The 19109-nt window shown below is 46.1% G+C and overlaps 2 protein-coding genes across 3 annotated transcripts in view; one reads left to right on the forward strand and one right to left on the reverse strand.

Annotated features, from left to right (window-relative positions):
* LOC138299183 (zinc finger protein 282-like) overlaps window positions 1-9748 on the reverse strand; it is a 66990-nt gene extending 57242 nt beyond the window's left edge. The window contains exon 1 of the mRNA XM_069237282.1: window positions 9593-9748. Within this exon, the coding sequence (XP_069093383.1) occupies window positions 9593-9616 (24 nt within the window). The 5' untranslated portion in view covers window positions 9617-9748. The remainder of the gene's footprint in view (window positions 1-9592) is intronic.
* Window positions 9749-10008: 260 nt separating this feature from the next.
* The window catches only part of LOC138299192 (zinc finger protein 485-like), a 112690-nt gene continuing 103589 nt past the window's right edge, over window positions 10009-19109 (forward strand). The window contains exon 1 of one of the 2 annotated variants that reach the window (XM_069237295.1): window positions 10009-10301. In XM_069237295.1, coding sequence (XP_069093396.1) covers window positions 10278-10301 — 24 coding nt within the window. In that variant the 5' untranslated portion in view covers window positions 10009-10277. The remainder of the gene's footprint in view (window positions 10302-19109) is intronic. The other variant, XM_069237301.1, reaches the window with a different exon arrangement.

Raw genomic sequence — 19109 nt, forward strand, 5'->3', positions numbered from 1 at the left:
CCAAGACACCTCTTACAAACACTACCTCTCCAACCACTCCCAAAACCTTTTGCCATGACCGTCCCGTGTAAGAAGCTTTTCTTCTCCGAGTTGAGCATGTTCCCTACTGCTCTCCCACTCAGTGATACCCTAGACGGCTTGTGTCCCTCCCCAAGTTCAGCCCTTCCACCTCCAAGACCTCCCCTTCCACCCCTGAAAGTTCCCATGCCCCTCCCCTGCTAAGAAGTTGACCCTTCTGAAGAGTTCCCAATATACCTCTAAGCCTTGACCTAAGCCCCCCACCCCCAACTCCCAAGCCCAAGGATCACCCACCCACGCCTAAGCTCACCCCCCCCCCCCCCCAATCCCTGAAGTGCCTGCCTTCCCCCTTGATGCCCCAGCCTGTGGAGGTTACATGGCAGTCAGGAGTCAAATTGGGGCACACACGTGCATTTTGTGCATGTTGCACTTGTAATTACTGGGCTGGGGTCTGGCCTTGGACATTTATTCAAATAAATTTTATGTATCACAGGAGCAATCTGTAGTTGGTTTCAAGGTTACATCTTTGTCCGGAATTTCTTTACTTAGGGCAGTTTTGGTGTTGGCTGACATTGTTTGTGTGTGTGCGCATTTGTGTGTGAGTGGTGGTTGTGCTACCAGTTGTGTCTGGGCTGCATGTGTGGTTGTGTGCATGACAATTGTCCCCACAGTGATGGGTGTGCTGTGTGAAGGGCATGTGTATGTTGGCGACATATTGTTGTGTTGGTATTGTGTGGTGTTTGTGTTGATATGTGTCATTTGCTCTGTTGTATGCATTAGTGTGGTTGTACTGTGTGCGTGAGTGTGTATGGGGACGGGTACGTCTGATCCGTTGTGATGTGTGTTGCAGGGTATGTGGTATGGCTCATTCTTTGAATGTGTGATTGTGTGTGTTTGTTCTTTGGTGTTGTTACGTTGTGTTGTATGTATGATTTGTCAACTGGAGGTGTGTACTGTGTGTGCTTAACAGTGTTTTGGGGTGTTGCGGTTGTGGTGTAGTTGTGTCATTTGGTAGTGTTGTGTATGACTGTGCTATGCTGTGTATCTGGGGGGCGGGAACATGGTCTCTGCTAGCCTGAAGGTGGCTGCAGTTGTCCGTGGCGGCGGTCTAACTGCACTGGCGGTGTTGGCAGTGGATGGGCTGTATTCTGTTGGAAAGACCGCCATGGTCCTAATTTGGCAGTCTTCTCCACCAGCCTGTTGGCGATACGACCGCCACCGCCAACATGGCTGTCCTGCGACAGCGGAACTCGTAATGACCCCTATAGAATTTACTAAACAAATAAATAAAATTACAAGAAATGTTTTCAAAATTTAGAAACAAACACAATTATAAACATATACCATAAAATGTAAGTTATTAATAATACATATATTTAAACAGTATTAGGAAATGTATTAAGTCTGGGAATAATAAATGCACTATTCCCACTTCAGTCTGTGCAACAGTAGGGAAAGGGTTGGACTTCACTAGTCCTATTTCACTCTGTGGAACAGTAGGGAAAGTGTTGGACTTCGGTGGGGTAAGATTTACTATTCCCACTTCAGTCTGTGCAACAGTAGAGAAAGCGCTGGACTTCAGAGCAGTTAAAATTCCTATTCCCGCTTTAGTCTAAGCAACAGTAGGGAAAGATTTGGACTTCAGATGGGTTAAAGTTACTATCCCCACTCCAGTGTATACAACAGTAGGGAAAGCATTGGACTTCGTAAGAGTAGGATTTACTATTCCCACTCCAATCTATGCAACAAACTACTTCACTTCAAACATATTACATATTTACATAACCATATTAATTTTGAAAAAAACAGAAAACTCTCAATATAAACATTACTCAACATAATATATATATATATATATATATATATATATATATATATATATATAAATAAAACAGCAAATTTACAAATTCATAAACAATGTAATAATTAATTTTCAATGTAAAAGTAATGGTTGCTAAATTATTACTTAATTAACTAGCCAGCCTATACCCCTAACAAGTCTAGCAACCCATAACTAAAATAAAGAATATACAGTTACATAATTGATAACCAATGAAATAACTAATTAACAATTATTAATAATTGCTTACCTTCCCACCCAAAACCCCTACATACCCAGCAACCCACACCTAAAATATAACATATAATTATTACACAATTAAAATTAATCAAATATTTAATTATACAATGTTTTTATTAAATAATACTCATCTTCCCACCTTATACCACTACAAACCTAGCAACCCACAACTAAAATAATTCAGTATTACATAATGTACATAATAATTCCTCCAATTGTTAATGAATTAATAATTTTGTGTTAATTAATAATACTTAACTTCCCACCCTATACTCCCACAAACCAGCACAACATACACAAAATGTAACTAAAATAAATAACAAACTTTACACAATTAACAATAAATTAAAATTAGTTGTAATTATTGCCTATTACCAAATTAGGTTCCCACCCTATACCCCTACAAACATAGAAACCTGCACCTACAATATCATTAATTAAATCAGTATTACATAATTCATATCAACCACCCGCTATGACACAATAAGTTACTATTGACAATTCAATATCACATAAAATTACACATTATGTTTAAAAAATAGTAACAATTATTCAAACATTAACCCATTAAATTAATATATGAACTAAATCACATTAAAATAATTAAAAAACAAAAACAATATTATTTACAAGTATATTATTCCAAACGATATTAAAGCACAACAATATTCTTACACCATAGCCCCTTAGCTGCTGGGTCCGCCCTCCCCCCAAAAGCTTCTCCCAATTGCTGAGTCCTTTTTTTTGGCTATTTGGGGGTCATCTGCACTTAGGTCTCTTAGTGTATCCAGGGTTTGTGTATTCCCCTGGAGGCGAGAGAGAAAATAGGCAAAATATGGCAACGTTTTTAGTTTTTTTGGGGAAAAATAGGAAACAAGCTCTGGATAAAAGTGTCTGGATTTTTTCTAAAAATGGCATCAACATGCCAGAGGCTCAGAAGCGAGTGTAGAAATGGAGGGGTGTCAGCTTGTAACCACTAACCTGAGTAAACCGGTCGGCAGGGGTGATAGACTGAGGACTGTTCAACCACTCCCCTTTGTGTTCTCCCCCAAGGGGCAAGTAAGAACTACCCATCCAAGATGAACATCCAGGGGGAAGGGAAAGTAGAGAAAACAATTAAAAAACAACCAGGAATACCGGATGGCCTGTCCTGCTGCATCGTCACTGGAGGAACTGGTTAGTCAGCATGTCTAACCAGCCAACATAGGGTGTGGTAACTTCAGAAAGGGAACGCAAGAGTCTATTATGCACAAATGTTAACATTAAAACTTAATGAGGGTAACTCCTCCTACCTCTAATACTCACTCAGGCAAACATGCATGTGCAGAAGGGCTGTTCCAGAAGACAATGAGGAATTTGTTTAGATTTCACTCAAGTTCAAACCATAAGCGGGGAACAGAACATTTACAGAGGATACTGTCAGACTGGAAAACCAGAGTACTGAAGGAGACAGCAATGTGTTAAAAGACAAAATTCCACTGGCAATAATCAGTGGTCCAGAGATAACTTTTCTCTAGACTGGCAGGAGAATTAGAGGCTTACAGCACACCTCCGAAAAGTAACTTCATAGTGCGCAGATAAAATATACATAGAAACAAGAAACAAGGCTGTTCCTCCTATAAGCACCGCTTCCCCTGTGACCGTGCTCTGGTACATAGTCAAGTAACTAAAATAAAGCTTGCAGGGGAAAGATTCCACAAGTAAATGGCAAAGTCACAAAGAAACGAGAATTGCCCATCCAATCGTACACGGCTCTTATCAAGCGTGCACTGATCCATGACGTACCTCAGCTGGATTCCTTTTCCAGAAGCGAAATGCACCCTTCAATGTGTGCGCACCTCTTGTCAAGTGTTGCACAGTCCACAACGGGCTTCTCTGGGTTCTTCAGCCAAGGATAGAACAAAGCCTGGGCCAGCAAATCCCCACAACACCGAAGAACAGAGTGCCTGCAGGAAGCTACTTTTTCAGCAGGAGCGCTAGTCAATGCTCCTAGCCGCCGTGATAGGAAAGGTACACCCACTCCAGGATGTGATGTCAACATCAGCAAGGACTACACCGGGCTGCTGACGGACATAGGAAGCAGCTAGGAGTCAGACTGATGTCCAAGCATGACCAAAAATTGTCAAGCAATGAACCTGTGGGGTCAGAGGCTTTTATAGCCTCTATCAATCGTGGTCATGTAGGAAGTACAAACACTCATTCAGTCCCCATTCGTTCTTCTGTAATCCTACTATAACACAGTCTGTGTGTTGCTAGGACTCAGCAACGGTACAGGGACATGACAATCCGTCAACTTTTTTTTAGCTTCATACTCTTCCTATGACGGGGGTGGCGATTTAGATTGGCATGTGTATAGGGGTGTGGAATTCCTACAGACCGACGCCCAGCACATACTGTTTGGGATCAAGGACAATAAAATTTCATGTTCATTTTGTCACTGGGACAAGTAGACCCAGCACCTGCAGCACAAACCCTTTGGGAGCCAGTTTTACAGTACAGCATTATGGATAAATGAAAGGCTTTGTCTGCAGTTAAGGTAATATTTGTGCCCATATGTTAATGCTGTTCAAACTTGTGTTTATGGCTTATTAATACAAAGCCTTTATTATTAGGGTAAGTGCTTTTAGGAAATGTTATAAGTTTGGACTGCACTAATGACAGTAGTTCCAGTATAAAAATGAATACGCATGTTTACAAAGTTTAACAATATGAGGCAACGTATAATGCTCCCAGAATGTTCTCTGATTAGATGCAAATATTTTCAGAAGCTTAAAAGCAAGACCAATTATTCTTTGCTCACAAAATGAAATGTTCACAAAAAATGCAACTAGGAAAATAAATGTTTTGCTAAACTATTGTAAAATTTTAGGTAACATCTCTTTGAAGTATCAATTAGTAAAATGTGTTAATGCATACTATTGTTCCAAAAACATATTCACAATGGAAAATCAGTGTAATCCTTTTCAACATTATGGGAAACACGAAAACAAACAAAGTATTGGCACAGCCAATAACCCTGACATTGGTGGTCAACATTTTGGTTTATCAGCGTGTGTCTTGCTTTGACGTGGTTTTTGTAAAACTTGATTGCTGTGGGAGTTGCTGTGCCCTCATCATTATAACAAACGCTGACAAAAGGCAAAAACAAAATTGGTTTAAAAAAAAAAAAACACACATTGCCACAGTGTTCCCTGGCACTAAACAAAACTACTTTGTGTGCCAATATGCTCCTTGTGAAAGAGCAGAATGTGGCCACTCACAGTGCAGCCAGCCGGTAGAGGGATACAGACAGAATTTTACTAAAAACAGAAAGTATTAGTTAACACCAGATTTAATTCTTAGGGAAAGTCACAAAAGTGCACTTGTGGGATATGTCCTTGCATTAGTGGAGAATTTAGGCTTGTATAACTTCACAAGAATTTACAAAAATAGGCCAGGAAATTGCATTCCTAGAAAATATCTGGAAACTGCATTTTAGCAAAAGCAATATGCATGTGTAGATTTGCTCATGCGAAAATCTGTTGAGCATTTACAAGTTAACTTTCCCTCACCTCTTTTTTCCATTACTTCTGCCCTTGTCAGGAGTAAATTTCCAAACTTGCTCAGTATAGGAAAAGATGAGAGTAGAGCTGGTGAAAACTCCTAAAAATATGAAGTTACTTGGTTTGCAAAGACTCAAAAGTGCATTCCAACCCTGGAACTTATTCCTTCAACTCCCTCTTGTCCCAGTATGTAAATCTGCAGAACGGTGGCAAAATAAGGGAATTGCTAGTATTCAAATACTACTACAGTATAAGCCCTGGCACAATCAGAGATGCTTTTATCAAAGGACTTATATAATGTGTTTGTGTTTAAAGTGATTGCTGCTATAATTTGTTGGCAGACTACCTGGCATCAAAGGGACAATTGGATTATTTTACAGGACAAGTAGATTTAGTATTCTACTACTAGTATTTAATAAAATTTGTCCCATGGACAAGTTTATTAAATTCCACATTCCTGGAAGCAGATGTGGAGGGTCAATATCTAGACCTACAGGGCACACTGGATAGCAGGGAACTTACTATCTTGAACACCCACGGCCCAAATGTGGATGACCAACAGTCCTACTACAAAATGCAGGGGTTACTCAATGACATTGCTGATTTCCCTTTAATATGAGCGGGGAAATGTACCTGTATTCTAGACAGGAGTTGGGATCACCACACACCATGGCTGGGTAAGAAACCAGAGATGTCAGAGACCCTTGACCGAGTCTTGCAGAATATGGGGTTACTGGATTGTCGGAGCACCTTTCACCCAGAGGCACATGGTTATTCGTGTCATTCTGTGAAGCACAATACCTAGAGTCGCTTGGATAGGATCCTTTTTTGCAGCACCGGATCCAGGGGTCACTGTGGAGGGTTGACCACCTGGGGAGGTACCTATCTGATCATAGCCCAGTGTTCTTTTCACCCGGGTTGGGGGGGATGGTTTGCGCCATACAGCGCATGCCTCCAGATCTCCTAACGAGTGTGGCTTGTCTGGAGGCAGATGGAGATTCAGCAGTACTTGAATAACTGGGGCTCCAGGGAAACTAGGGCCATGAAATGGGAGTCTCGTAAGGCCATCATGAGAGGGACCTCTATTGGGATAACATGTGGGGTCCGGCGACAACTTGCAGCAGACCTTGAGAGTAGCGAGCGGACCTTAGCACAGCTTTATAAGGACAAGGCAGGTTCTGCCACTGTATGGGGAGAGGTTCTGCGCACTCAACGTACATTACAGAAATTGTGATACACCCTAGCTAAGCATACACTTAAGTCTTACCACCAGGGCCTGCACAGGGAAGGTGACAAATCTGGTCTGTTGGCTTGGATACTAAAGCGCGAGCAGGAAATCCCACCAATTCTGTGCCGCAGGGACATTGAGGCATGGGGAGGGGGTGGATGGTGATGCAAAGGAATGACATACTGACTGTCCTGGTAACCCATTTTCAGGTTGTATACCGAGCTAACGATGAGACACACCCCGACATGACAGAGTTTTTTTTTGAGGGACTGACTTTGGCCCGTCTCTCCCCCGACGGCACACAAGATTTAGGTGTGGATCTCACTAGGTGGATGATCAGCTCATTGTGGGGTTCGTCGGAGCAAAAAAAAGCAAGGCTGTGCAAAATCATACCATCTCACAGTGGATCATGCTCTCCATTAAGATAAGTTACACTCTGGTGAAGAAGCAGCCTCCGGAGGAATAGCATGTCCATTCCACCAGGGGCAGAGGTGCTATCACTATGTTAGCATGTGGCGTCACTGTCCTAGACATCTGCACACAGCCAAGTAGGCATCTCTCCATACGTTCTAGAAGCACTATTGTCAGAACAGCCAAGTTCCCCCACAACGGCATTTTGAAGTTTCAGATTTAAACATCTCCATATTTTTCAGTGTATTATCCTGTTTAGACCATCTCATATCCATGTGGTGGTAGTGAAAACTACCTTCAACTTGTAACTGACCTATGCCAACCTGATCAACTAACCCTGCCTTAATATAAAATGTCCAATTACCAAGTAATCCATAATAACATAGCAAGCCTTTTGCTGCATTACAGTCCGGGGAAACTAAGGGCCAGATGTAGCAAAGGGTTTTACCCATTCTGTGTCTATGGGAAAATGTATTTGTACATATGGCCCTAAATCCTCTACTCTAAAGCCACCAACCTACTGCCAGTTTTCACCAGAAACACTGTGAGACCCTCTGCCTGGCACACAAGTACATGCATGTGAAGGACAGCTGCAACAAAATTCAATACTACTCCACTAGACACTACTGTCTTCAGAACACCACGGCCTTCTGCAATATAGATAACCACCCCATTGTTAGAAACAAAACGGATTTTCAATTATGTTTTTAGCAGTTTGTGCAGCCATTCCTTCTAACCTGTAAGCACAGTGGGGTGATTCAATTTGCAAGACATCACTGTATATGAATACAGCAGATATAAGCAAATACAAGAGGGCAAAATAACACACCAAACCTAAGCAACCGTGGTATGTTACTCTATTCTAATTAAATCTGGCAGGACCCAAACTTTTCACTTCCGGGACAAGCTGAAGACTCGTCTTTTCAAGCAGTACCATCTTAAAATATAACCTCTCTGTTATTTAATTCTCGGAGAAGTGCCTCACTTCCCTCACTGCCATGGTCCCTGCACACTCCCCCCTGCTCGCCCCTCCATTAGATCTACCTTATCCCTTATGTCCTTTGTCCGAGTCTACTGGGAACACCCTCCCTTTCTTATATTATGTCTCCCTCCCACCTCTATGCATCCTACACCCTCCCGTCCACCTAGACCGCTTATATTATTTACTCCTCTACTGTACAGCACTCAATTACTTTGCATCTAGGTTTCTACTATATAAGAAGTCACCGACATGCATAAGTATTCCATTTATTCATGACAAATGCAGCTTATTGTGTAGCAAATCTAATGCTTAAATGCGAAGACTGAGTGGGGGAAGGGGAGGTGCGATATTCACTTGCGCGCTGAGAAATTAAACAAGATGTGTGTTTTTACAGTTTGGAAGACACAATCTTTGAATCATCGGTTGCTTCAACAAACAGCCTCGTTATCGGGATAAGCCTATTTTCTTTATATTTACATTACGAGAGAAAGTCCTACTTGCTTTGGTCTTGTCGTTCTATATAAAGTACATGCATCAACCGTGTAGATGTGTGCGCTTCAGAAATGCAACTTTAAAAAAAACCTGAGTTGTCACACGATTCTTCAGTTGTATCGTTTAGACTATACATAGCAACATGGAAATAAATGAGTGCAATAGTAATTCTTTATTTTTATGTATTTACTAGTTGCAACTATGCTTTGAGCAATTTAAAGTTAAAATAAAGTGATAGTTTATTAGTAGAACCTGGTAGTATTTTAGTATGTTATGCTTCAAATGATGACCGTACCACGAAACTTGGAGAACGCATCTGCGAGGCTTCAAATGCTTATGTACAGTACAAATTTTGCATTTTATTTTCTGTTACCTCATTGAAGGATATTGCAACCTGGAGAGTTTGGATTTGCAAACCTGACACAGTGTCTTACCCATTATACTCTGTATACTAACCAAACTACAATTGTAGCCAGCTGGTGACCTGCCCTGTAAATGCACTTTTAATATATTTATTATAAACCATTTAGTATTAATCCGGACCGAACCCCATACCTTGGCGACCTCTTCTACATCACGAGGAGAGTAAATTCTTATAAGCATCTCCGCTCTGACTCGCGACCTGTGAACGTCATCCAAACTGATATATGCGTCACCCATAGTTTCACCAACACAACTTTAACTCCTTATAAGTGACAATGTGTTCTGATTCTCCGAAAACCAACGTCAATGACTAAAGCGTAGAGCTGTTCATAAATTAAATCCCTCTTGTGAAAGAAAGAGTAGATTTCGATGGTAGGCGCCTCTGATACCTTTGTTCTGTCTCGGTGACGACTCACCTCAGATGAATCCTGCCAAGACATTTCTCGTCTGATTTCCTTTGCAGCGAACAGCGCTGTTTAACTTAAAATGAGTAAACACTGGAAAGACTTCGGTGTTTACTACACACCTCCAAAACGGACAGCTTCCTGTGTGTGAACAACGTGCGGAGTGTCAGTTTATACTTAGAGAACTCATGCCCCAAACAGGGGACACATCTTTCCTGACTTGATCAAAACGTTCGCAACTGCGCATGCCCACGGTAGAGATACTGGTTACCTTACAGTACCCACTGCTCAGCGAGAATGCGCTTTACCAACGTAAATTAAATGATTGAAACAATTCTTACAAAAAGCACATACTTATGGTTAATAATATTGATAAATGCAGCAAGTAATCGAAGATATACGTTTTTCAGACGTGCTCAAAGTGCGGGGGCCTGCATGCTTCTTGGCGCGTGCTTAAGTAAGCGGGTCTCTACAGTGAACATGCGCATTTGATGTACGAACCAACGAGGTAGCATTTCGAATGTCAGTCTAGACGGAAACCCATTTGAAGAAGGATTACTATTTACAGTTCGGAACATTATTACAAGGCATAGTGTTTTTTTTTTTTTGGCTCTTCTCTATTGCTATCCGTTGCCACTGAGTGCCACTTGCTCGAGAGTTCCTCTCGTTAGATAGAGCATACTTTACGAAGAAAGAGATGGCTCCGCGCGACCCAGAGAAGGTAAGCAACTTCCCACGTAATGTTTAAGTTCATAACCTTTGTAAAATTAACAGTTTGTGCCTATTACTCTCAGCTGTTGGGGGTGGCGTGGGCATCTTTTGCATACGCGCACTTCCTTTTCCTTGAGGTTGTATCCATTTGATTTGGAAATTGTTTATTTCGGAAATAACATTCCTGTAAACTGTAGTGGCAAGTATGAAGGATGCGAGGGAGCCGGATTTCATGTTAATATCTTTTATTCTTGCCACAAGGAATAAGGCCCACGAGCAGCCGGCCAGCCGCAACACCGCGCTTTGTTCGCGCCTCTGCCTTTCCGCCGCGCCGCCCCCTGACGTCACGACCGTCCTCGCTACGGATTGGTTGTGGCGTCATGAGGCGCATAAACATAGAAGACAGACCAGTTCTGTCCCTCCGGCCTCGTACGTTAACTCACGTACGACATCTCCCTTTTCAACAGAACAAGAAAACTTAAGGAACTTCACCTCATAACAAAATCTTCGAACCTCTTGGGTGCTCGGATACGCCTAATTGGCCTGCTCGGAGTAACATACTGAAGTGAATTCGCCTTGACGGCGCACGCATCCTCTCGGCTTGACCCCATTACATTGTGACTGTCGCTCTCCACAGATTCGGGCCTGCAACCATTCTGTCCTGAGGCAGCCGTCAAGCCACGCCATGCCTTCTCGCATCGCTCTGCACTCCCCTGTCCACTTATTCCTGGCCTGGAAGGCGTATTCGCACATTCCTCCTCATCAATGACTACATCCCTGGCTTCGTGAGTTTGCCACTCGTCAACATCATCCGTGCATTCGGCCCATCCACACGGATATCTTTCATGATGATTTTCTCTTGACCAGCCTTGAGCCTAACTATGTCGTCCTTGCTCCGCCACCCCGCTCCTTCCAGACAGACTGCCCCTCTTGTCACTCCTTGCACACGCACCGGGGTTTGAAACACAGACTCCCCCTTCATCACCCTGTTGGGTTTCTTCACCAATACCCAATCCCCTTGCGCTATATTTTTAGTTTTGGCTCTATTCACCATGTCAGCGTACCTCTTATTGTTTTCCTGTTTGGCCACTATTCTTGCTTTGACTCTCAACCTCTCATCAGATTCTGCCTCAATTTCCCGGTTCATGTCATACCACTTATTGAATTTGGGGGTAAGCTCACTCATGCATCTTCTCCCTCTCATCAAATAAAACGGAGTGTGTCCAGTAACCTCACTGGGCGTGTTGTGGAAAGTGTTCATCTTGTCCGCCAGAAACGCTTTCACATTCATGTTGGAAGCGATCGCCTGTTGCACGCCCTCTTTGAGGAATCTATTCATACGCTCAACCTGCCCATTGCTCTTCGGGCTGTACAGCGGGGTCTTCTCCTGCTTAATCCCCAACCTGGACAGAAAATCCGTCATCTGCCTGGACACTAGCTGGGTGCCGTTGTCCGACACCATGATCTTCGGCTGTCCCTCAATCGCGAAAATTTTCGTCAATGCCTTGATCACTCGTTCAGTGGTAACTTCCCTGACGAACTTGTAGTGAATCCATTTGGAGAAGTAATCCGTAAGGACGATGAGATGTCTACACTCGTCAGGTAGCATTGTAAATGGGCCCGCAAAATCAATGGCAATCTTGTTCCACGGGCCGGCAGGTATGTCCACCAGCTGCAACTCTCCTTTTGTCGTCTTCCAGTGCTTATCGGCCCTTAAGCACGGTCCACACCGATCAATGAATCTGCTGACGTCGCTGCACATCCCTGGCCACCAGTAGTACTGCTTGAGGAGATTCTTTGTAGCGGTATTGCCCGGGTGGCCTTTATGGGCAATCCTGATTAGCTTGTCTCTTAAACTTCCCGGAGGTACAAACAGCTCGTGTCTCTTCACAAAGCCGCCTTCGATGGTGAGTTCGGAACTAATCTGTTGGAAACTTCTGAGTGCCCCGTGCAAGTTCCGGATAGGGGGCCAATGAGCCTTCATGTGGTCCATCACCCTCCGCATAGTCACGTCCTTCTCCTGAGCCGTCAACCATTCTTCCTCTGATATGGATCCCTCGCACATGGCTGTTGCGTCAACCATTGCCAGAACGCACTCCGTGTCATCCAGGGAATCATTCTCCTCACCCGGGATCGGTATGCGAGATAGGCAATCCGCCCTGCAGTTGAGACCCCCTTTGATGTGTCTGACGGTGAAATGATATTCTTGCAACTTAGACAGTAGACGTAGGAGCCTCGAGCTGGCTTTGCCATTGCCACGTCCTTCACCGTCCATCATGTATATCAAGGGTTTGTGGTCGGTGACTAATTCGAACTCCCTGCCCCACAAATAATTTCTCAGTTTCTCCACGGCCCAGACGCACGCGAGCGTCTCCCGCTCGATGGTGCTGTAGTGCTTCTCTGCTTCGCTCAATGACCGCGATATAAATGCAACAGTGTTCTCCTTCTTCCCTTGGAATTGGCAAAACACTGCACCGATTCCCTTGGCACTAGCGTCAACCGTGATTACATTCCGGAGGTCCTTGTTGTACGGTCGTAATACTGGGGCCGCGGCGATTACCTGTTTGACGGATTCGAAGGCAGTGCTTTGTTCCTGTGTCCACGTATATTTTTCGTTCTTCCGTAGCAGTTTCCTTAGAGGCTCCAGAGTGGTTGCGTATCCTTGCATGAACTTGGAATAGTATTCGCTGAGTCCCAGGAACGATCGCAAGGCGTCTTTGTCTCCTGGGCAAGGGGCATCTCGTATGGCCCTCACTAAATCATCTTTCGGCGCAATGCCATTTGGGGTAAGCACATGCCCTAAGTATTCTATCTTGTCTTCCATGAATTTGCACTTGTCTTTGGAGACTGTCATCCCCCTTTTTTGTAGCACCTCCAACACTCTGCGCAGCAGTTCTAAGTGCCCCTTCTCGTCTTCCGTGTGTATCAGAATGTCGTCCTGAAATGCTTCAACCCCCTTCATATCGCAGAAGAGGAGGTCCATTAGCTTTTGAAAGACGCCCGAGGCCGATGCAAGGCCGAATGGAAGACGGATGTACCTGTATGCTCCAAACGGGGTAATAAAGGTGGTAAGTTCCTTGGATTCCTCCGTGAGACATACCTGGTGGTATGCAGACTTCAGGTCTATCAGGGTGAAAAACTTCGATCCTGCTGTGGCCGACAATATCTCCTGAATGTTGGGCAGAGGATGGCAGTTCACCAGGATATTTCTGTTCAGTGATCGCAGGTCTACACACAACCGAATGTCCCCTGTCCTCTTCTTCTTGGACACCACGATTGCGGACACCCATTCTGATGCACCTGCTTCCTCTATTACTCCTTCCCTTTTCAGCTTATCAAGAACAGCCTTAAGCTCCCCCCTTACAGAAAGAGGAATCGTTCTGACTTTGTGCTTTATTGGTAGGGCACCCTTTTTTAACCGTATAGCATGCACAAATCCTCTTACACACCCTACCTTGTTTTCAAAAACGGAGTCAAACATTTCGAGGACCTCAACCTAACCATCATGTAAATCATCAGGCTGCACATAATTGACCCAGTCATCTCTCAGAACTATGGGATCTTCTGCCCCAGGGACTAGCATCACACCTAGCTTCGCCAGATCCTTCCATCCCACAAGGCTCCTCCCATTTTCAGCCACATATATCTTTGTTCTCACAGTGCGCCCTCGAAAGGTGAGGGAGTCCCAGAAGTAACCTTTCATCACTATGTCGTGTTCCCCGAAGGCCTTTGGACTCACATCCGTCTCATGCAGTCGTACATCTTGCCACTTCGAATCAAATGTCCTATCAGAGATCAGGGTAAGGGGGGAACCAGAATCAGCCGTAAATGGCAATTTTATCACACCAATCATGACGGAGCCAATGGGACCCTTCACTCTACCGTCCTCACCATCAATGGACAACACCGTGTCCGCATCCGCATCAGTGTCACTCTCGCTTACCGAGCTCACTTTCATGCCCGTATTATATTTTTTTGCTTTACATACTGCCGCAAAGTGGCCCAACTTCCTGCATTTAGAACAGCTTTTGTGCACGGCAGGGCAGGCCCTGCTATCCGCTAAGTGATCCTTTGACCCACATCTAAAACAGACGAGCTGCCTCCTGCCTCCCCCTCTATCACTCGCCGCCCTGTCTGAAGTCTTGGGCACATGTTTACGGCTGTCCTGTACATAGAACACATTTGAAGCCTGACTAGTGTTCGCCAGTTCCTTGGAAGATACCATGGAGCGTTCCACTGCCTTTGCAATGGCAATTACGTCCTTCAGTGAAGGATTCCTGCATGAAAGCAAACGTTCCTGTACTTTCTTTGAATGGCAGTAGAACACCACCTGATCTCTAATGTACGTATCAGTCATCGCTGCAAATTCACAATTTTGAGCTAGAACACGTAGACATGCAATATACTCTTCGATAGTCTCTCCTTCCTCTTGTTTCCGCAGTGCGAATTTATGGCGCCCCACCATGATGTTGCACTCCTCTGCATACTGCAACTTAAGCCGCCGTACAGCCTCCTGGTACTCATTCAGCAGAGCTGTGGCTCCATGGGGATTGACATAAACCGGCAGGCTATCGAAAACCACTTGTCCAGCCTTCCCCAACAGTCCGAATAACAAAGACTTTTTCCGTTCGGGGCTATACCCCTGACCATCAATTGAGATAATATAGTTCTCAAATGCGCGCAGCCATCCTTTCCACTTTATGGATGGCTTACCAGGAGAGTCCAGGAAGAGAGGAGGCACGCAGATATGACCTGTCTGCGACATGGCCGGAAAGCGGGCGCCACACTTGGAAGGACCGCGTGATACAGGTGCAGCATCCACTATGGGAGGCTACTGGGCTGCGCAGAACGGTAGGAGTCGTCAAAATCAAACGTGTGGAGATCGCAGCATCAGCGCCTTAGGGGTTGCATGTAGTTCTCACGTGAAGAGATATCAGCGCTTTCCACTGGCCTCCCGAAACACCAGGTAAGGTGGGCTACACTCGTGGGCCTTGATAGAAGCTGTGACCCTCGTCGCCATTTGTAGTGGCAAGTATGAAGGATGCGAGGGAGCCGGATTTCATGTTAATATCTTTTATTCTTGCCACAAGGAATAAGGCCCACGAGCAGCCGGCCAGCCGCAACACCGCGCTTTGTTCGCGCCTCTGCCTTTCCGCCGCGCCGCCCCCTGACGTCACGACCGTCCTCGCTACGGATTGGTCGTGGCGTCATGAGGCGCCTAAACATAGAAGACAGACCAGTTCTGTCCCTCCGGCCTCGTACGTTAACTCACGTACGACATAAACATGCAGTTAAATAGGGTTTCTCCAAACGATACATATAACAGTAATCATGATAAAAGGGGTAAAATAACAGTCATTGTAGTGTGCTATGCACTGTAGTGTTGATGTGTTAAGTCAGGGGATTTACAGTTACAGCTCCTGGAGCGGGCAGGCATCATCGAAAGGGTATCAGGCCCCATCCCATGGGTGTCCCCGATCGTCGTCGTGCAAAAGCCCAAGCAACCAAAAGCTGTCCGAATCTGTGTGGCCATGTGCTTACCGAATCAGGCGATCAAGAGGGAGAGACATTTGACCCTGACCATAGACAACATCGTAGGAGAACTCTCTGCATCCTGGTGGTTCTCCAAAATGGACCTCAGTTCAGGGTACCACCAGATCGTACTACACCCAGACTCACAACCGATAACCACCTTTTCCACCTACACCGGTCTCTGGAGGTACACACTGCTAAACTTTGGTATTCCCAGTGTGGCAGAGTTGTTCCCACACACACCATCAAGGGGGTCCTGCAAGGGCTTACTGGAGTCCTCAATGTGAGCGACGACATCCTGGTGCATGCTCCAACTCTAGAAGACCACATGGGAAGACTACGGGCAGTTTTTGTGAGGCTACAGGAACACGGGCTAACGCTTCACAGAGAAAAGTGCGACTTCCTCAAGCGGGAGATATGCGTCTTCGGGTACCGATTCTCCTAACACGGAATTGGCCCAGACCCACACAAAGTAAAAGACATTCAAGATTCCCTGGTTCCCACATCTGTCTCAGGGGTCCGGAGTTTCCTTGGTATGGTCACGTATTGTGGCCGATTTATGAAGAACCTGTCCGACATCACTGGCCCTCTGAGAAGGCTCACTCAAGGTGACCACCAGTGGGAATGGGGCGAGGAACAGCAGCGTGCATTCCAAGCCACCAAGAACGCACTCTCTGCAGACACCACGCTAGTGTTCTTCGATCCCCATCGAGAGTCGCAGTTGGCTGTTGATGCCAGCCCCACAGGCAGTGGGCCCCCATTGCCTTTGCCAGCCGCATGCTCACGCCCACGGAGCAGAGGTACTCCCAGATTGAACGGGAGGCTATTGCCATCCATTGGGGGAGCCGTCACTTTCACCTCTATCTTTATGGCAAGTCGTTCTCCGTGGTAACTGATCACAAGCCACTGCTGCCCCTTTTCAAAGGGTCCTCGTCGAAACCACCCCAGATAATTGAAAAATGGTTACTGCAACTGCAGGAGTTTGACTTTACCGTGGACTACCAGCCAGGAATGCGAAACCCTGCCGATTTCTTGTCACTCCATGCCCGCCTGGCCACACCCCAAGAGGTGGCAGAAGCTCAAAAGACTGAGGAATACGTGCGGCTAGTGGTAGATCGAGCCAGGCCCCTGCCCATACCGCTCAACGAAGTGGTGGAAGCCACAAACCATGACGAATGTCTGCAGATCGCGGTAACGGCCACCCTGTCAGGGGTCTGGCGCCCACTTCAGCACCCCGAGACCTTTCCACACGATCAATGCCAAAACCAGACTTCAAGCCCTGTTCAGTGTCAGGCACGACCTCTCAGTGAGCGATGAAGGCTGCCTGCTGAGAGGGCTCCTCCTGGTGATACCATCTAGCCTGACTGCCCGAGCCGTATCCCTAGCCCATGGGGCTCACCAAAGTATTGTCAAATCCAAAAACCGCCTCCGGAACAAAGTCTGGTTTCCTGGGCTAGACCAGCTAGTGGAAGACACTGTCAAAGGGTACCTTGTTTGCCAAGCCAGTGGGGCTCCGGACCCCCAGCGCCGGTCATCATGGAAGAAGGTCCCTCAGCCCCATGGCAAAGGGTTAGTGCCGACTTTAGGAGCCTGCCTGACGGCTCATGCATGGTAGTGGTGGTAGATGACTACTACCCCGAGGTAGAGCTGGTGCAGTCCACATCCGCGTCCATGGTCATCCCAAAATTTGTGAAACTGATGGCTGCCCACGGCCTCTTTGGAGAAATCCGCACGGATAACGGGCCCCCGTTCAACAGCCCGGAATGGGACGACTTTCTGACCTCCACCAACACTAAACATCGCCAGATCACACCCCGATGGCCACAGGCGAACGGGCAGGTAGAGAGTTTTGTTAAAACGCTGAACAAAGTGATTCGCATTGCCACGGCAGAGTCCAGGAACGTTGAGAGTGCTATCTACGCTTTCCTCCAGGAGTACCGGGTCACCCCCCACGCTACCACCGGTGTGACCCAAAGCCAACTCTGTTTTGGGAGAACAGTCACAGACACCATTCCACACCACCCGTCATGGGCAGCACAGCTGCCGCCCCATAATCAGTCTACGAAAAGGAGAACTCACACCAGTGCCTATGCCTTCCGGAGACGGAGTGCCCGAGCAGCTCACATCCAAGTGGGGGATGCTGTCCTGGTCAAGGACCGCCACCCGGGAGGCAAATTCCATTTGCCTTTTGAAGCGCAACCGTGGACAGTGACTGCGGTGAAGGGTACCATGGTGACAGACAACAGTGGGTTGCACAGTTCAAACGTCTCACCCACTCCACCCCCTGGAACTGTACGAACGATGGTGCATCATGACTGGCGCTAGGGTCGACCCAGGAGGGATCCTAGCTCTTCCTGAGAGCGCAGATGACCGAGATGGCTCCACCACCGAGGGACCTGCAATGAGCCAGCAGGAGCTGGTGTCTCTACCGGCACCAGCACAGACTGGGGACTCCTCCACGAGAGCCGAGGTGCCTGGCGTGGGGCCGAGCCAGGTGCCAATGTCCAGGAGCGAGCTGTACCACCTGAGGTACAACACCACGCCAACCCCTCCCGGCGATACGCAGACTTTGCACTTGACTGATCCTGGCACCCAAGGCACGCTGGCACCACCGCCATGTCTAACGCCTGTCTGAGTGCCATTGTGCCCTAATGGTCTACAGTTTTTGCTAGGTTTGTTCTCTCTCCTTTGGTTTGTTTTGTATCCCCGTTGGGGAGGAATGTAGTGTTGATGTAGGAGTGGGCAAGCCCATTCCTCCGTGTTAAGTCAGGGGATTTACAGGTATCCCCCCTGTCATATCGCGCCCCAGTGAGCGCACCCTTAGTGACGACAGGGCGATAATAAAAGCGAGGAGAAAACAGCAGGAAGCAGGGAAGTTCGGAACACTGTGGAATAAACAGCATTTTGATTCAGCAAACATTGTCTGCGTCTTTCTTCCTCGCATGACACTACATGCACTACAAAGAAGTTTAATTCATATTATAATCTTAAAATCCATACGAAAAGAGAATAGTGCTGAAACACCTTTGAGAACGATGCTGCGCAGGTTAAAAATGGAAATGTAGGTTAAAAACAAAAGGTACTCCATGAATTCCTGCGGCTCAATTAGCTTTGATTACAACTGAACAAACAAGAGACTACAGGTAACATAATCGTCTACCATTTAACATTCGCACATCAATATACTTTATATCAAATGTCTGATACGTTTGCTAGGCCTACAGCATTAAATAATACTCGACTTATGCTGTCACGAGCAACATAGTTGCAACTTTGTAGAATCAGT

This window comes from Pleurodeles waltl, chromosome 1_2 (assembly GCF_031143425.1).
Source record: "Pleurodeles waltl isolate 20211129_DDA chromosome 1_2, aPleWal1.hap1.20221129, whole genome shotgun sequence".
NCBI classification, from domain to species: Eukaryota; Metazoa; Chordata; class Amphibia; order Caudata; family Salamandridae; genus Pleurodeles; species Pleurodeles waltl.